This window comes from Protopterus annectens, chromosome 4.part1 (assembly GCF_019279795.1).
Source record: "Protopterus annectens isolate FY-2018-M chromosome 4.part1, PAN1.0, whole genome shotgun sequence".
In the NCBI taxonomy this organism is placed as follows: Eukaryota; Metazoa; Chordata; order Ceratodontiformes; family Protopteridae; genus Protopterus; species Protopterus annectens.
In genome coordinates this window covers 812,345,606-812,361,987 of record NC_056734.1, presented here as the reverse complement: position 1 = coordinate 812,361,987, position 16,382 = coordinate 812,345,606, and the positions used below count along the sequence as shown (strand labels likewise).

The following is a 16,382-nucleotide window of genomic DNA, read 5'->3' as shown; positions in this document are numbered from 1 at the left end:
TGACTTTCCTGAGAAAGGCGAGTACAGCTTGAGAGTGTAGAGATCCACATCTGGACACTGAAGTGGCAAACAAGATCTGAGGTACTTGGGTGGGTGTAGTGCATTATGAGTAAGAGGGAGGAGCTCGAGAGTCAGATCCAAGTCTGGAGAATGTGGCCAAGCCATATCTGAGTGTCAAATCCGAGACCCTGTTGTGAAGAGGAATGACGAAGACAACATCAGATATGATTTTTTTAACAAAAAAAATCTTTATTAAATTATCACAAATGACATAGGCAATCTTATATTTATATAAATGAAAAACAAACACTGACACCACTATAGTTGCAAACATTATGCATTACAGACAGTCATTGTCAGTTAAGCATTATACAGCTCATTCAAAGCCTGCCTTCTTTTAAACCTCGTTCCTTCTCTGCATATATGGTTCCCACAATTTCCATTTTTCCTGTGTACTTTGTTCCTTCCCTTTTCTAAAGATCCAAATTCCAGTTGTTTTATCTATGTTACTATATTCACTACATCTAGTAAGGTTGGTTTAGACTTTGATTTCCATTTTTCCATTTTCTTGTAATTGCTTTTTTGGCAGCCACCATAATTAGACTCAGCAAGGCTTTACTATGTTTAGGCAATTCCGATTCTGTATTATAGCTCAAAAAATCATGTCCCTAGTCAAGCCAATCTGCTCACCTAGCATCCCCAACAGAGAGGTCTGCAGGGAAATTTAAAGTTTACCAACTCATTACACTCCCATAAAATGTGTTCCCAACTGCCTCTTTCTTCCCCAACACACCTCCATTTGCTATCCACCTGAGGAAAAATTCTTTGAAGTCTACTTGGGAGTATAAAAATACCTATGTAAACACTTCCAAGCAAAAATCCTAATTCTTCTAGACTTTGTTGCATATTTGGGAGATAGACATATATGCCCCATTGTCTCTTTGTGAATTGCTTATCCAATCTCTCTTCCCAAACCTTTCAAAGTTCCTCTGATTGATTCTTATAGTTATCATGTAATATTTTATATGCTCTAATAATTATTCCTTTTTAACGACAGCTTCGGTTCTAGATTCTATTAAAAACTCTACCAGTGCTGGTCTTTCATTGAAGACCCCCCCCCCCCCAATTTCTTTCTCTTTGCCTCTACTCTGATATCAATCCTTGATAGGGAAGGAAATCTCTAACCTGCACTCCAAATAAATTCTTGACATATTTCTATATTCTATTACCTTTCCCTTTCTAGTTATTTGCTCCCAATACCTTGGTTCCTTCGCCAGTTTTCTCCCACAAATTCCAGCCCCTCGTGTCTATTGTTTGTATCCTTAACTGCAGTGACTTGTATGGGCAGAATCTCTTTTCTCCATTCCTGTGCTGGTTTAGTTCTTAAAATACTCCCTGCTATTTTATGAATATTATATTCTGTATGATTGTTGTTGTTCTACTTAAGAGTCTGTATCCAAAATCCCAGCCTTTCCATGTTACTTGAGCTTCACCCCGTATCATCATCCCTTTCCACTTTGAATTACAGTTTTCTGCTTGAGCTATGTATAAGAGCTTTAACTGTGTTGCTCTAAAATACTCCCCCAAATTGGGTAATCCTAGTGCACCTTGTTCTATTGGAAGAATCAGCTTATCCCACTTAACCCTTGCCATCTTCCCCTCCCAGATAAAATCCTTCAACTCTTTTTTAATTGCCATCCACAGCTTCTCCTCTGGTTGATAAAAATATGCCTGACCTGTGTACAAGATTAAAGGAACTTAAAATATTTTAATTGCTTGTATCTTACTAGCCATATCCATATAACAAAGCCTCCAGTTTCTCAATATTTGTATTATCTTCCGTTTTGTCTCTTCCCACATATCCTTAGCTGCCACAACAAAGTCATTTCTAATCCATACTCCTAAATACTTCATTTTATCATGTCCCCATAAATATGGATATTGTTGGACCAATTCATGTGCGGGTACATAATTTCACGTTTGCTTTAGCTTCATTCATTTTGTATCCTGAAAAGATATGACACTGTCTTAAAATGTTCCACAAAACTGTAATCTCCCTTTCTGGTTTTGTCATGTATAAAATAATATCATCTGCAAATACAGCCAGCTTTTCTTTTCTTCACTGCTATACCAATTATATCCTTTAATTTCTGAGTCTCTTATTTTCTTTGCCAATTGTTCTAAATATAATGCAAACAACAAAGGGGAAAGAGGACACTCCTGCGTGGTTCCTCTACTCAAGCAGAAATTATCAGAGAGGAACCCACCCACTTTAAATTTCGCTTCCAATCCCTCAAATATACTTCTAATTAACCTTATAATTGTATCAGGGAAAGCAAATGCTTCCATTGTCCTGCTCGTGAACTCCCAGTCTACGCTATCAAATGCATTCTCTGCATCAAGACCTACCAATAACAGTGGTATTTTCATACATTCTGCTTCCCTCTGGATCATCAATGTTCTGTTAATGTTGCCAAATGTTTGCCTCCCCTCCATAAAACCACACTGATACGTATCCATAAATTTTGGTATCACTTTTGCCATTCTTTTAGTCATTATAGACATAAACACTTTATAATCATGGTTTAGTATTGAAATGGGCATGTATGAAGCAGGATCTAATGGATCTTTACCATCTTTAGGTATTACAGCTACCACCACTTTCTTCCAGGATGCTGGTACTTTTCCTCCTCTTAAAATATTGTTAAACAAAACTTTCCAGATCTTTATCATTTTTCCCTCCTTGCTTCCAAACTTCCACAGGAAGACCATCTATTCCTGGGGACTTTCCTGTAGATCGGTTATACATAACCATTTTTAAATCATATCCTCCTATCCTAACTGTTAGTAAATGAGCATCATCTACCTGTTACCTTGGCATATTTAATTCTTCCACAAACATTTCCATTTGTACCTTTTCTTGATTTTCATATTTCTCTGCTTTACACAAATTTTCTTAAAATGTTGAAATATTTGTAATACTTCTACAGGATCTCTTGTTATCTTCCTTGCTATAGGTTCCCTAAGCTTGGTAACAGCCCTTTCCACTTTCTGTAGCCTGAGTCATTGTGCTAAAAGGTTTTGTGCTCTAGAATTATTATCAAAAAACATTTGCTTAACAGCAATCTTTCTAAACTCATCCATATTAATGAGGTAATCCCTTATTTTCTGTTTAGCATTCTGCAGTTGCTCCTCTTCTTGTTCTAAGAGATTCTCCCTATGTTGCAATACTTCAACATTTTATCAAAAATTATTTTGTCCCTCCATGGGTACAGCAGTTTGAATCTCACACCTGCATCACAACACTCCCTGAATAGTGGAATAAATGTTCTCTTCTTCTGCCTGGTGTACAATGAGTAATCATTCTCCAGAAACACTATGCTGTCTCCCACTTTTAGTACTTTGCCTGTCTGCCACAGTTTTGTCAGAATCAACTCCTTCTGCTGGTAGGATTGTATCTTTACTATTAAAGGTCCTAGGTTGCTTTCACATAGCCAGGTTTGGAGCATACAGATGATATGCCCTTTCAACTAACAACTCCTGCTGTGGCATACCAGTCCAGTTGATTAATTGTGCTTTCATAAAATTAATGCAGTCTGTTCCTTCCAGCTTCTCTGGTATAGCTGAAAATCTCAAGTTTTCCCTACATGCTCTGTCCTCTAATTTTATTATTTTTTTGAAACATCTTTTCCTGAGCAGTTTCATATTCAGTCAGTCTTTTCTTCATTTTGACCTCTGCGTTTTGCAGCTTTATCACCTCATCTGAATGTCTGTTTAAAGCTTCTTCCATTTTTTCAACCTTTTGTTGTTTGTGTTGATATACTCCATTAGTGTTTTATTTATTTTAACCAGATCTGTGTGAAGTTGTCTTATATCTTCCTGTAGGTTACTGGAATCCATGTCTGGAGATTGCAGTGCTTTTTGCAGAACAGCCACAGATCTTTCCCCAGTCAGTGTTTCTTCCTCACTTTTTGTAACTGATTTTTTCCAGATCTTCTGTATTTCTTTTTTCCTGACATCCAGGCAGTACACTTACTAGCCAGTTACTGAAATGTACCCATAAACACAAGTCTACTGGCCTTCTCTGCTGATATTCTGTTTTCGCATTGGGAGAGCTAGAATTAAGCTGTTACTCAATGTGTAGCCATCTTGGATGTCCCCTAAAGCAACTTAAAATGTATTCATCTTTTGTCTGAGTGTTTTCACTAAAGCAAAGAGTATTGAAAATGTTACATAAGTTCAAATGCAGATAAGAAGAAGTGGCTACATAAGAAATCAGCCTGGTATAAATTTGTGTAACTGTAAGCTAAAGTGTGAAAATATACAAACAAAAACACTGTCATGTATAATAAGTGGGAGTAATATCATTCTACTATAAAGCCTTTTCTATCTATAACCAAATATTTGTCCAAACAGGCAAAAAGGAAGGTAACAAGAAAAACATAGCCAACCAAGGGAGGTAAAGCCACAAGTACACCAGTTTAATGGAGTGTTTTTGTTCCAAATATAAAACAGGAACTTCATCAGATTAAACATTCACTCATCATTTCCTCTTTTATAAGCCTGTCCATTGCCACCATATGGCAAAAAGTTAACTGCATGAATGTCCAAATATTTCCTTACAAACTACACAACACATGAATACATTACAGCCAACTTTTTAAACAGTCAGTTACAACATGTTAAATTGTCTGCATACCAAAATATGCATTTTTTGTATAAAAAAGTAATAAAACATAGTAGAAAATCATATGTAGCCCTTTTAAGTGTTAACATGGTATTTATTGAAATGTTATCATTTATGCCTGTGGGTTAGACGCATTCAATCTGCCAATGAAGCTCCCTGGCTTCGAGCCTGGTGTGCCAACCCCCCCTCATAAATCTGGGACTACCCTTTCCAAAACAAAAAATAAAAACTTTTTTATATTGCACATAATCGTTAGAGTACTTACACAAGTCATTGGTCAAAACACCCTTTTTACAGTATACAGATGTTGATAAATTCTTTTTCTCAACATTTGCTCAGTCTTACCCATGTCAAACAAGGACAAGAGGAACACTGTGCCAAATATACTACCCCTTTGACACTAACATCAAAATGACCATTGGGGGCAATATTATGCAGATATCCTGCCACATTAATGTTCTCCATGTCTAAAATGAACTTACATTGTTTGCAGAATCCACATCTGTACAAATCCCCTATCGCCACTTTCCTTAATGTTTTTGTTACTCTCAAACAAGACTTTTATTTTTTTTCCCTTTTTTTATTAAGCAAACCTTGGCACATTGTCATGCTTACCAGTTAACACATAGGTGTCAAAAACAAAGGACCAATTACTTGTAAAAATCTCCTTAACATCTATGTTTCTACTTATTCTAATGGTTATAGAAAAATATTTTTCATCTTTCCTGTAGCTGGGTAAGTTAGATGGATTTCTAGTCAAGCATGGATATTTTGTAAGCCAAACACCCATCACCTCTTTGTAGCAACTACAAAACAGAGCTTGTGGGTACTCCCTCTCTAAAAACATTGTCTTTAAAAATTCACATTCTTCCAGAAACCGGTGCTCTTCAAAGACAAACCAGGACAATCTTAACGTTTGCCTTTTCACAATGTTTTTCTTCTGCCACAGGGGATGAGAGCTGTTAAAATGAAGCAAACTGTTTGAATAAGTTGCCTTACAGTAAACAAGGGATTCAAAGGAGTGCACACCATAATTATTATACAACGGGTCTATGTCATATGTTTGAAGTTTTATAACTTCAAACATTAAAATATCGAATTTAAATGTTCGAAGTTATAAAACTTTGAACATATGTAAAAAAAAAAAAAAAAAAAACCCAAACCCACAATTAAAGGCTGTAGGCAGAGGGACAAGCCCCCCTGCACCCCCCCTTTAAATATACCAACTCTGAGACCGCATTACAGTGCAATAAGGGAAATTTACCACACTATAGTGCAGTCTCAGAGTTGGTATAGTTAAACAGCGGGGGGGCAGGGGGGCTTGCCCTCCTGCCTACACTAGTCAGGTAAATTCCATTTGTTTTTTTTTTTGTTTTTTTATTATATGTTCAATGTTTGAAACTTCGAACATTTAAATTTGATTATTTAACTTTCGAAGTTTTCAAACTTCTAACATATAATATAGACCCTTATACAATAACACATCCAAAAAGCTCATCTTGTCCTTTTCCATCTCACTGACAAAACTCAAGAAGTCTGTAGTCTGGGTGATATAACACAGAAATTCATTCAACATAATAGAGTTCCCAGTCCATAAAATGAAAATGTCATCCAGGAATCTCAAATACTGTGAAATGTAATAATAACACTTAAAGCCAAATACAAAGTTGTGTTGCCACCACTTAAGTATAATGGTGGCAAAAATGTGTGCTGCAGCAGCTCCCATTGCTACCCCCAAGCTATTTAAAATATTATTTCTTGAAATATACAAAATTATTTGTTAACACAAGATCCATACATTCACACTTGATTCTAATCACATTTTTACTTAGATTTGTACCACATTTCAAAGCCTTGTAGAACCACTCCATTCCAGTGTAATGTGCTATTACCAAAAATAAGTATTGACATCAATGGTGACCATCAACCCATCAGGATCAAACACAGTGGCAGAAATAGCTTGCAAAAAGTGCCAGGAGTCTTTTAATTTTTTTTTTTCCTGAAGAATCCCTTAAGGTGAAAATCCACCAGCTTAGCCATTGACTCAGTCTTGGATCCCTCCATGCTACAATAAGCCACATAGGTGGATTGTCAGCAGATTTGCGAGTCTTGGGATCCAAAAAATGGATGGCACTATCTGATTCTCAGCCTTCATATAGTCAATGAGCACATTTGTGAACCCCAATTCAAGACCTAAATTATTCAACCATAGGCCTATCTTGGACTAGCTAATGACTTCATTCAGTGAAGCTGAAACAAAAAAGTCATCTTTGTTCAAGTAACACAACATTTGTTGAATGCATATATGTGTCCATAATGACCACAACCTCCCACTCTTGATGGGCTTCATATTATGAATGGAATGTTCCTTAGAAAGTTCTTACAACATTTGTATTAATGGGGTGTCAGGGTGTGGTGCATTCTTGTATTAGTGATAGCAAGACAACTCAGATCATTCTCACACAGTTTTTCAAACAATGCCACAGGTGGAATCAATGGAGGTTTAAATGTACTCTTATGTATTAAGGCTGCTTGGTGCAGTCCACTGTTCCCTTCCAAAAGCAAACTTAAATTCAATTTCTTAGAATACAGTTTAAGCTCTTTCAAAATATCAGTGACTTACAACTTCTTAGAGAAAACAAAAGTGTTGGGGTAATTTCCAAATGACTACAGTTAAATATTTTGAAAGTACCAAAAAATATTGCAGTACCTTGACTGGTGACTGTGGTGGTTTTATGAGTACTCAACTCTAATACTTGCCCCTTTTCCATCCAAAACCTCTGCCACAACCCTTCAATGACCGCCTACACTCCTGCTGATAGATTGGATCATTCCTGGATATTTAGGAATCCCTGTGTTTGTTACCGGCATATCCTTCCATTAACCAGGAACAGAGTACAAAGGATTAGTTCAGATAAAATCACTTAAGCTAGCATATCTAAGAGACTCTCCTTCTCTGATGCCCTCTCTGTGGGAGGAATAAAGACACCTTGTTGAAGTTTCCAGTAGTTTATTCAGTTAAGCAGGTAGAAGGCTGAGTGCTCTTGTTCTAAAATCTTAGAATGTATAAATGTAACTACTGTTTGTGTATAGCCATGGTGGTGCAGCGGTTAGCATTGTTGCCTTACAGCAAGAGGTTCTCCCATATGATTCACAGCTGGAGCGCCTTCTGTGTGGAGTCTGCATGTCCTCCCCGTGGTCGAGTGACATATAAAGACATGCAGGTAGGTGTGTGCGTGAATGAGTGTGCCTTCTTTGAAAGTTGGGCATCGAGCTGGCAAATCGGCACTATACAAATTCACTGCCAATCATTAGCAGACTGTAGTTCCGCTGTGGAGACCCCTAACTGGGAAAAGTCGAAAGACATTACTTTACTGTTTGTGTATAAATGTAAATGGAAATGTAACTATTATGTGTTTAACTGGAACTTAGTATAATGCAATGCAAGTAAATCAAGTTTTTCACCCTAGGCCTTTGCTGAAAATGAGTGTTACCCAGTTGGACTTTCCTGTAAACAAAAATAATTAAATTAATGAATTAATTAAACAAGTTGGGGGTAGTAATAGGGGCAGCTGCAGCACCTATTTTTGCCAACATTGTACTTTGTAGGTGGGAATGCAACTTTGTGTTTGGTTCTAAGTTTTGGAATTACATTTTACAGTATTTCAGATTCCAGAATGACATTTTTATTTTATGGACTGGGAACTCTAATATGTTGAATAAATTTATGTGAATGTATCAACCAGACTATGGACTTCTTAAGTTTTGTCAGAGAGAGATGGATAAGGACAAGATGAGCTTTTTGGGTGTGTTGTTCTATAAGAATTATGGTGCGAGTTCCTTCAAACCCTCTGTTTACTACAAGGCAACTTATCTAAACAGTATACTTCATTTTAACAGCTCTCATCCCCTGTGGCAAAAGAAAAACATTATGAAAGGGCAGCTGGTAACATTGTCCAGGTTGGCCTCTGAAAAGCACAGACTTCTAGAAGAGTGTTAATTTTAAAAAAACAATATTTTTAAACAAGGGGTACCCACACACTCTGTTTGACAGGTGTTAGGCTTACAAAATATACATGCTTGATTAGAAATCCATCTAATTTACCTGGTCACAGAAAAGATGAAAAAGATTTTTCTAGAACCATGGTGCTGGAATACTATTGTAGAAATATGGATGTTAAGAAGATTTTTTACAAGGAATGGGTTCTTGATTTTGGTATCTACAGGTTAACTGGTAAACTTGGTAATGTGTCAAGGTTTACTGATAAGGAAAAAAAATTAAAAGACTTGTTTGGGATTAACAAAAAAGTTAAAAAAATTGTCAAAGGAGTACGTACAGATGTGGATCCTGTAGAAATGCTAAGGAAATAATCAATTGGATCCTGCAAACAATGCAAGTTCATTTTAGACATGGAGAACATTACTGAGGCAGGATATCTACATAACATTGGCCCCAATGGTCATTTTCTTTGCAATATCAAGGGGGAGTATAGTTGATGCAGTGCTCTTTTTGTCCTCCTTTTGTCCTTGATTTTACATGGGTAAGACTGAGCAAATGTTTAGAAAAAGAATTTATCAAAATGTATATGCTGTAAAAAAGGATGATTTGACCAATGCCTTGTCCAAGCACTCTATGGAGTGTGTGCAATATAAAAATGTTTTATAAAAGGTAGTCCCAGACTTAAGGGTGGTAAATTGGCATGCCAGGCTTGGCTTGAAACCAAGGGCACTTCATTGGCAGATTGAACTGAATGCCTCTAACCCCCATGTATAAATGATAAGATTTTAATAAATAGCCTAAAATTTAACAGGGTTAAATTATGATTTCTTTACCACTTTTTATTACTTGTTATATAAAAACATGTATTTTTGGAGTGCATATAATTTAACATGTTTTAATGAATTTCTTAAAATTTAGCTATGACATATTTATGTGTTGTGTGGTTCGATAGGAAATATTTGTGCATTCATATAATTAACGTTTTGGCCACATGATGATAGTGAACAAGTTTATAAAAGAGGAAATAAGTGAATGGTTAATCTAATAAAGTTTCTGTTTTATATTTGTAACTAAAGCACTCATTAAATCAGTGTTCTTGTGGCTTTACTTCCCTTGGCTGGTGATTTTTTTATGCTTACTACTCTATCCATATTATCATGGAATGCAAATGGTCTTACTGGTACAGACCAAAAGAAGACTAGTGAATTATACTAAAGAAATGTAGGATGCAAATAGCAATGCTGCAGGAGACATATTTGGATATAAATGATAATATGAATTTAACAAAGAAAGAATTTTGGGGTGGACATTCAGTGGAATATCAGGAACAAAGGAAAAGATAAGAAATAATATTGATTGCTACAGGAGCTCTGGTTGTGATAGAAGAGAAAAAAATAATGATAAATTACTGGTACTAAGGGTTACTGACGGGAGAGGAAGATTATGCAAACATGTATTCATATTCTACCTAAAACTGTGATTACTGATCTTAAGATAATTTAGGGAGAACTCGCCAGCTTTCAGCAGGGATCATTTATGGGTCAGGACTGGAACCTGATTTGTAACAGTGGGGATGTATCAGAGGACCTAGAAAGGAAAATATAACAAACTGGGGTAGATGTCTGAAGACTTTTCTTGGGAGAGAGTGTTGAATGTTTTTGATAGATGTGAAGTTATTTTTATTTCTGTGGCAAGCACGGAGTTAATGAAAGGTAAGAGGGCAGTATCTGTACTGTGTAACGGATAAAAGTCATGATATGAAAGGCAAATGGGATTGATTGGAGATACTGAACTACCTGAAAAAAGATACAATTTTCTGAGATCTTAAGACAATGAGGATAGGATAGTTATGGGTGCGGAATTTGGTTCTTTAAGTTGCCTTTATGCAATGGAATGACAAGAAATTGTTTAAAGATGTTAGGAATATATACTCTAGTACGGATCAGTTGATGAAAACAGATATTAGGTATGGCTTTGGTTGCTAGTTTGATGTATTTTGTGGGTAGATTATCTGGGGCAAGTATTGTGGGATGCAGCCTAGAGAGACATAGCTGACTTTTAGAACTAGCTTAGAAATAGCAATAAGTTGAGTAGAAAAAGGGTTAGGACCAATGCTCTCTGTTAGCATAACAGTATTATGTAAAGATTAGAGTCAATGACACAAGTAGCACAGTTAATGAAACAGGAATCAAAAGCTTAGGCACTAATTTAGTCAAATCTGTTGGGATTTGGTTTAGGAAGGGAATGTTTTCCTGATTTGAAGAGCTGAGATAAACCCGACTACATTTTTTTATACACCTTATCAGACTAAATTGCCAACATACTAGTGTCATCAATAACTGAAAGAGGACTTGCATTTTATCTCTCCCTTTATCAGAAGCCAATATAAATTACCTTGTGGGGTAGAATTTTTGCACCACTCATAATGGGGAACACTTACTAACAGTTTATTAAAAATTTAAACTAAGAAGCTCACATAATTGCTACAATTTAATTTATACCCTTAAAAGTTTTTTTCTGCGAAATTAATAAGATTCCGTATTATTTACCATGGATATTAGTTAAAAGTTCCTCACAAAGAAGATTCAAGGTCATCAGCATCTATCCTATGAGGATTGTCTGAAATCAGTGTCACTTTATTCTGTTTCATACAGACTACATGGAGGCAATCTCTGGCCTTGCATAAAAGGCAATCTTTGCTCAAATGGTACATGGGTTACTTGCGCTAATGGCCTGAACCTGGTATGTGACATTGACAAAAACCTGCTGGAGAGACAGATTTGTCTCCCATGGGTTATCAACACCTTTGGAAAAGACTCCCGCTTCATATCATCTAGAGCACCTCATTGGCCTTCTTCAAATGTAGTCTGGAATATTTGATGGGTAAACGTAAATTCACCCCCCGGCCGGGGTTCCACCTATGTCCTTCTTAGACAGAGGTGATAGGTGCTGATCGTGGAAATAGGAGTAAAACTTGGTTAGCCTTGTAAGGGGCCTAATGTTATTAGCGAGTAATCTCCTCTGAAAAATATTACCACTAGATGTGCATGTGTAACGGGCCCTTTCACTGAATACAACGAAGAAAAACGTGAACATTGTAAAACTAAAAATTAGGTACAGTCCTCATAATCAAGTATACTTTACAGATACACATTACTGCACAATTTGCCACTCTCGCCGTGTCTCTGAATAGTACCCCACAATCCTTTTGGAAACGAGAAAAGCTGTGTGTCATTAGGTATTTAATTTTACGGAACTTAAGTGCCCACATTTTTTGCAATATAAATGTATTTGTCAAGAGCTTTTGCACCTACTTTCACTGCCTTCAGTGAGGTACGTTCATTACGAAATACTGTACAACAAAAATGAGCTTGAACTTTCTCTCCAAGCCCTATTCCGCAACTCTCTTTCCCTCTCTGTTCACGCGTGTTGTCTGCACTTTTCTATCTATAAATATACTCCTTTTTGGAGCTTTTCTCTCAGGCCTTCCTTAAGAGTCACTGTTTTAACTGACCGCCCTCACGTAAAAAATAAAAGTCACACACTCTCTTCCTGCTCTTGACAGCCACAACATGTCTACTCAAATGACAAAACATCAGCTCTTCTTTTACCATTTCAGCGACGTAAAACAGTCACAACCTATAGCGAGAATACTTATACTTGAGAAAGGATGAAAAGTAGCAATAATGGGCGTGGCTAATCGGTTGCCTATGTCAACGAGACTAGCTTTACGCTGCAAGTGACTGGTTGGTATTAACTGGACGTCACGGGGGGGTTGGTAGCAATAGATGTGTGCTTGTTTGCTCCTCCCATTTGTGTTACTGGCGCATGTGTAGTTCTCTTCGGTGGCTTCTCTGCCCCGCCCTAAGGGCCGTATGCGCATGTGTAGTCCTTTAGCTTACTGGAGTAGCTAGAGAAGTGGAAGAGAAGAGTAAGTGGACCTGATCGTTGAATTCTTTGCTTGGCAAGACTGGTTGCCAGAAAAAGCACATCCCGCTCTACTGCGGGGACGGAGGAACAGCTGGTATCCGTGAAACTGCTACGGAGTTATATTGTAAGTAGCTTCTAGAGACATGGGTAGGGGTTGCGGAAACGGAGAGTTAGAGGCTGTCCAGCCAATCTTTGTTTACAACTGATCCAGTATCGCCGGTCAGAACGTAGAACTGAGGGGCCGGGCGGCCTCTTTCCCTACCGGACTTGAATTTTTAATGGTCTCCGCTAGTAAGAGACAAAACGTTAGACTAGCCAAGTGATTCACGTTAGAGGCGGGAGTAGTCATAGTCAACAAACCCTTTTAGAGTAGTAGTGAGTAGAAGCGCTGGCAGGAATATCCATTTTTCCGCCAGTCCGGAGAGTTGAGGGTCTGCTAAATAAGGTACCTTCTTGATGCTGATTGAGGTCCTCCTTCTAAGAAAGGCTCTTTCTACTTGCTTTTCTTAAGCGATACTCTACTGAAGTGATCTGCAGGCACCCCCTCCCTATCACTGAAGTGATCGGGTGGGTTGTGAAACATAAGGCTGCAAGAGTAATGATGCTGACAGCAGACTTGGGGTGCGGTTGTCCAAAAAGCTGGGAGTTTGGGCTTTATAATTTTAAGAAATATTACTGTATGCAGCTGGGTACGCGGCTTTATATGGTAATAAGTCGAGAACTCGGTGCATATAACTCATGTGAACCCCTAATGCATCTTCTGGAAAGGATACTTTGCATTGCATGCTAAATTGTAAAGTAATTTGTTTTTTGGTCCCATCGCACATCGTTAGAGCATTGCGACTTGTTATAAAGTTCGAGAGGGCTGATTTCTGCAGCTGAGACTGTGTGTAGAAGAAGTGGAATACTTGAACAGGCTGGTGGAAGGACAGTTGTATGGTTGGAAGCATTATTGGAAAAATGTATTCTAAATGGTATATGTGGAGTGATTTGGATTGCATTTCTATCCTGAGGTCAAGTCCAACATTGCAAGCCAAACATAATGTTTTATAGACTCCTGTTTAAAATGTGTCGTTTGCAGGAATTAACTGTTTCCTAACAATAGTTTTACGTAAATATCGTAGCAATATTGTAATTTTAATATGTTTTTATTTTATTTATTTGCAACAGTTTAGCCTTATGTTTAAAATTTCAATTTTTAATAAGTTTCGTGTTCTCAGTGCTACTGCTGTAAACCTGTTTTCAAAGCGGAATACCTATACGTGAAAATAGCCTTGCTGTTTTAGTAGCAAACACCATTTGTCACCAGTAAACTTCTAATTAATTAAACAAGGTACTTACAAATAAAAACTTGTGGCTGTGTACCAACTAATTTTAATAAAATATACATTTTATGAAACTGTCACAAGTTATGTCTAACTTTATAGATTACAAAGAAAACACCAACTTCAGTACAGTACATACCAATACTGGATTTGGTGATACAGTACAAATCACAATCATCATGCCACTTCACTGACGAGTATCTATTATCACCAAGTGCTCCCAGTATTCTGTGGTAGAGCATTGGTTTGCAAAAAAAAATATGTAAATTGTGTTTTTTCTCCTATGAAATTGCCCCACATGAAGGACTGTGCATCCCAGACACCTGTGTCCTACATATACTAACTTTGAGGCTCCCTAGTAGCATGGAGAAAATGTAATACTTGGCTTTGTAGCAAAGTTCAGTGCAGTAATACTTCTAAGTTGGGTCCAGTGTTGGTAACAGTCTCCAAGCAAATGCAAACTAAATCTTTCCCCAGGTGTGCTTTTAAGGTCAGTCTTTCCACGCTGGACTTGCAGCTGTAGCATTGCCTAACTAGACAATTTTTTAAAAACTCTGTTAAGTATTTGTGTCTTCATGCTTTGTTGTACAGTTACTCTCCTTCCAAGTATTCTATCCATTCTGTACTTGTACCACTGTGCTCATTGCAGATGGTGGTTGTTTGTTGACCAATGTACCTGACTAGATCAGCCCTGTGTGATGTAAAAGTTGTAGTTTTCTGGTTTTCTTTTGTATGAAGTGCTTAATATAATGGATTTTAAAAATGTGCTACTCTTTCTTGAGCATTTATAGTGTCTTGCAAATGTGCATTTCAATATTATTATTATTTTTTTTTTTTAGTCTTAGGTGAATCAGGTTATGCACTTTCCGCTTTGTTCATTTTGGACATTTTCTTTCTGGTGTTGCAGTGCCAGTAGGCTCTGTCTAGCTGGAATTTCCTAATTATCGGATGCAAATATGCATTGTAAAGTCGATGGCTCTACTTTAGATAATGTTGTTTTGAAAGTTAGTTTAATGTCACATTTCAGACATGGCCATAGTTCATTTTCCTTGACTTTGTGCATGTGAAATTGTGTTATATTGCCCTTGCGAGGGAATATTTAAAGTTTTGTTACGTGTTTTATGTAGCATACACGTTTAAACCAAAGTTTGACTGATTGTATAAGTGGTGGTTATTGTGGTAGTGTTTTGATTCAGAAGTACATTAGTTAAAAAAATTGTAAATTATATGCCTTTTTTTCCCTCTCCAGTTTTGAGCTCTTTGATAATGAGCTCCCAGCAGTTTCCTCGTTTGGGCGCCCCGACTGCTGGTCTGGGATCTCTTCCAGCTGCTATGCCTAGCAGCAGCACTGTGGCAGGAATCGTGCCAGGACTTCCTCAGAGTACAGGTAAGATGCAAATGCATATGCATCATGAAGAATAGTATGCATTTTTATATTGTTTTAATCTTTTGAATTATTTTTTTCCTGGAAAATACTGTAGTGAAATGAAACCATAAGCATTTGCTTAGGTGGGTTTTTAGTATTTGTTATGCATTGGGATTTTTTTTTGTAATAAAAGTTAAGGGGACGTGATTGAGTAGATCTGTGTCATCAGTGGATTGAGACTTAAAGTAAGTAGATGTATGGTGGTGTCGCATTTACTGCCTCTTTTGGCTGCTTCTTAAGAATTCTTCCTAACATGTTAGCTTTGCCATTGTGCTGTGTTTTTGACTAGCATTAAATATAGTGTTAGTTCATATTAGTTTAAATATGTGAAGTATATATAACTGACCTTGGTGTATTTTGGTTGGTGATGTATCTGTGGGAAATAGGTCTGTTGTGTTTTTTGTTGCCCCAGCTTCAGGCTCCTCTTCCTCTGCACCTTATCACCTCATTTGTTCCCCCTCTGGGGTGGCAGGCAACCCATTCCTTCCCCCAGTTAGGATGAAAGTCCTACAAGCCCTTTAATTTCTTGATTGAGGGAGAGCTTTATCTGCACATTCATTCCCCAATCAAAGGGAAAAATTGCACCGGGCAGTCCTGCATTTGCATGATGGTCCTTTCTCCCTGTCAGGTTTCCTCCTCATGCTGACTGCTGGCTTCATTTAAATGTTGCTGGGTTTGGGGAGCTCTCTGTGTGCTTCTACAGTCCCAGAGTCTGCCTACCCTGCCTGACATCTCATAGCCTGGATTTTGTGTGACATACTTGATCAGGAGCTGCTATTGGCAGTACATCAGCAATTCTTTTGGGGCAGTGTTGCAACAGATCGGACTACCTCCATCCCCCAGGATGGGCAGGCTGGAAAAGGACGCCGAGTCAAACCTTACCCTGCTGCTTTGGTCTTTCTAGCATTCAAGCTAGTAACTGAAGCTGAGCTGTAGCCAGGGCTGTGTACTGCTGTACAACAGGGCCAAGGCAGAAAGTTCAAGCTAGTAACTGAAGCTGAGCTGTAGCCTGGG

General features: G+C 37.6%; 2 protein-coding genes across 3 annotated transcripts in view; one reads left to right on the top strand and one right to left on the bottom strand.

Moving 5' to 3' along the window:
- NICN1 (nicolin 1) overlaps positions 1-12,254 on the bottom strand; it is a 525,511-nt gene extending 513,257 nt beyond the window's left edge. For both annotated transcript variants that reach the window (XM_044070573.1, XM_044070574.1), the window contains exon 1: positions 12,002-12,254. The gene's annotated coding sequence lies outside the window, so the exon portion shown is untranslated. The remainder of the gene's footprint in view (positions 1-12,001) is intronic.
- A 303-nt stretch (positions 12,255-12,557) lies between these two features.
- The window catches only part of SAP130 (Sin3A associated protein 130), a 547,137-nt gene continuing 543,312 nt past the window's right edge, over positions 12,558-16,382 (top strand). Inside the window, exons 1-2 of the mRNA XM_044070859.1 lie at positions 12,558-12,741; positions 15,192-15,329. Coding sequence (XP_043926794.1) covers positions 15,209-15,329 — 121 coding nt within the window. The 5' untranslated portion in view covers positions 12,558-12,741; positions 15,192-15,208. The remainder of the gene's footprint in view (positions 12,742-15,191; positions 15,330-16,382) is intronic.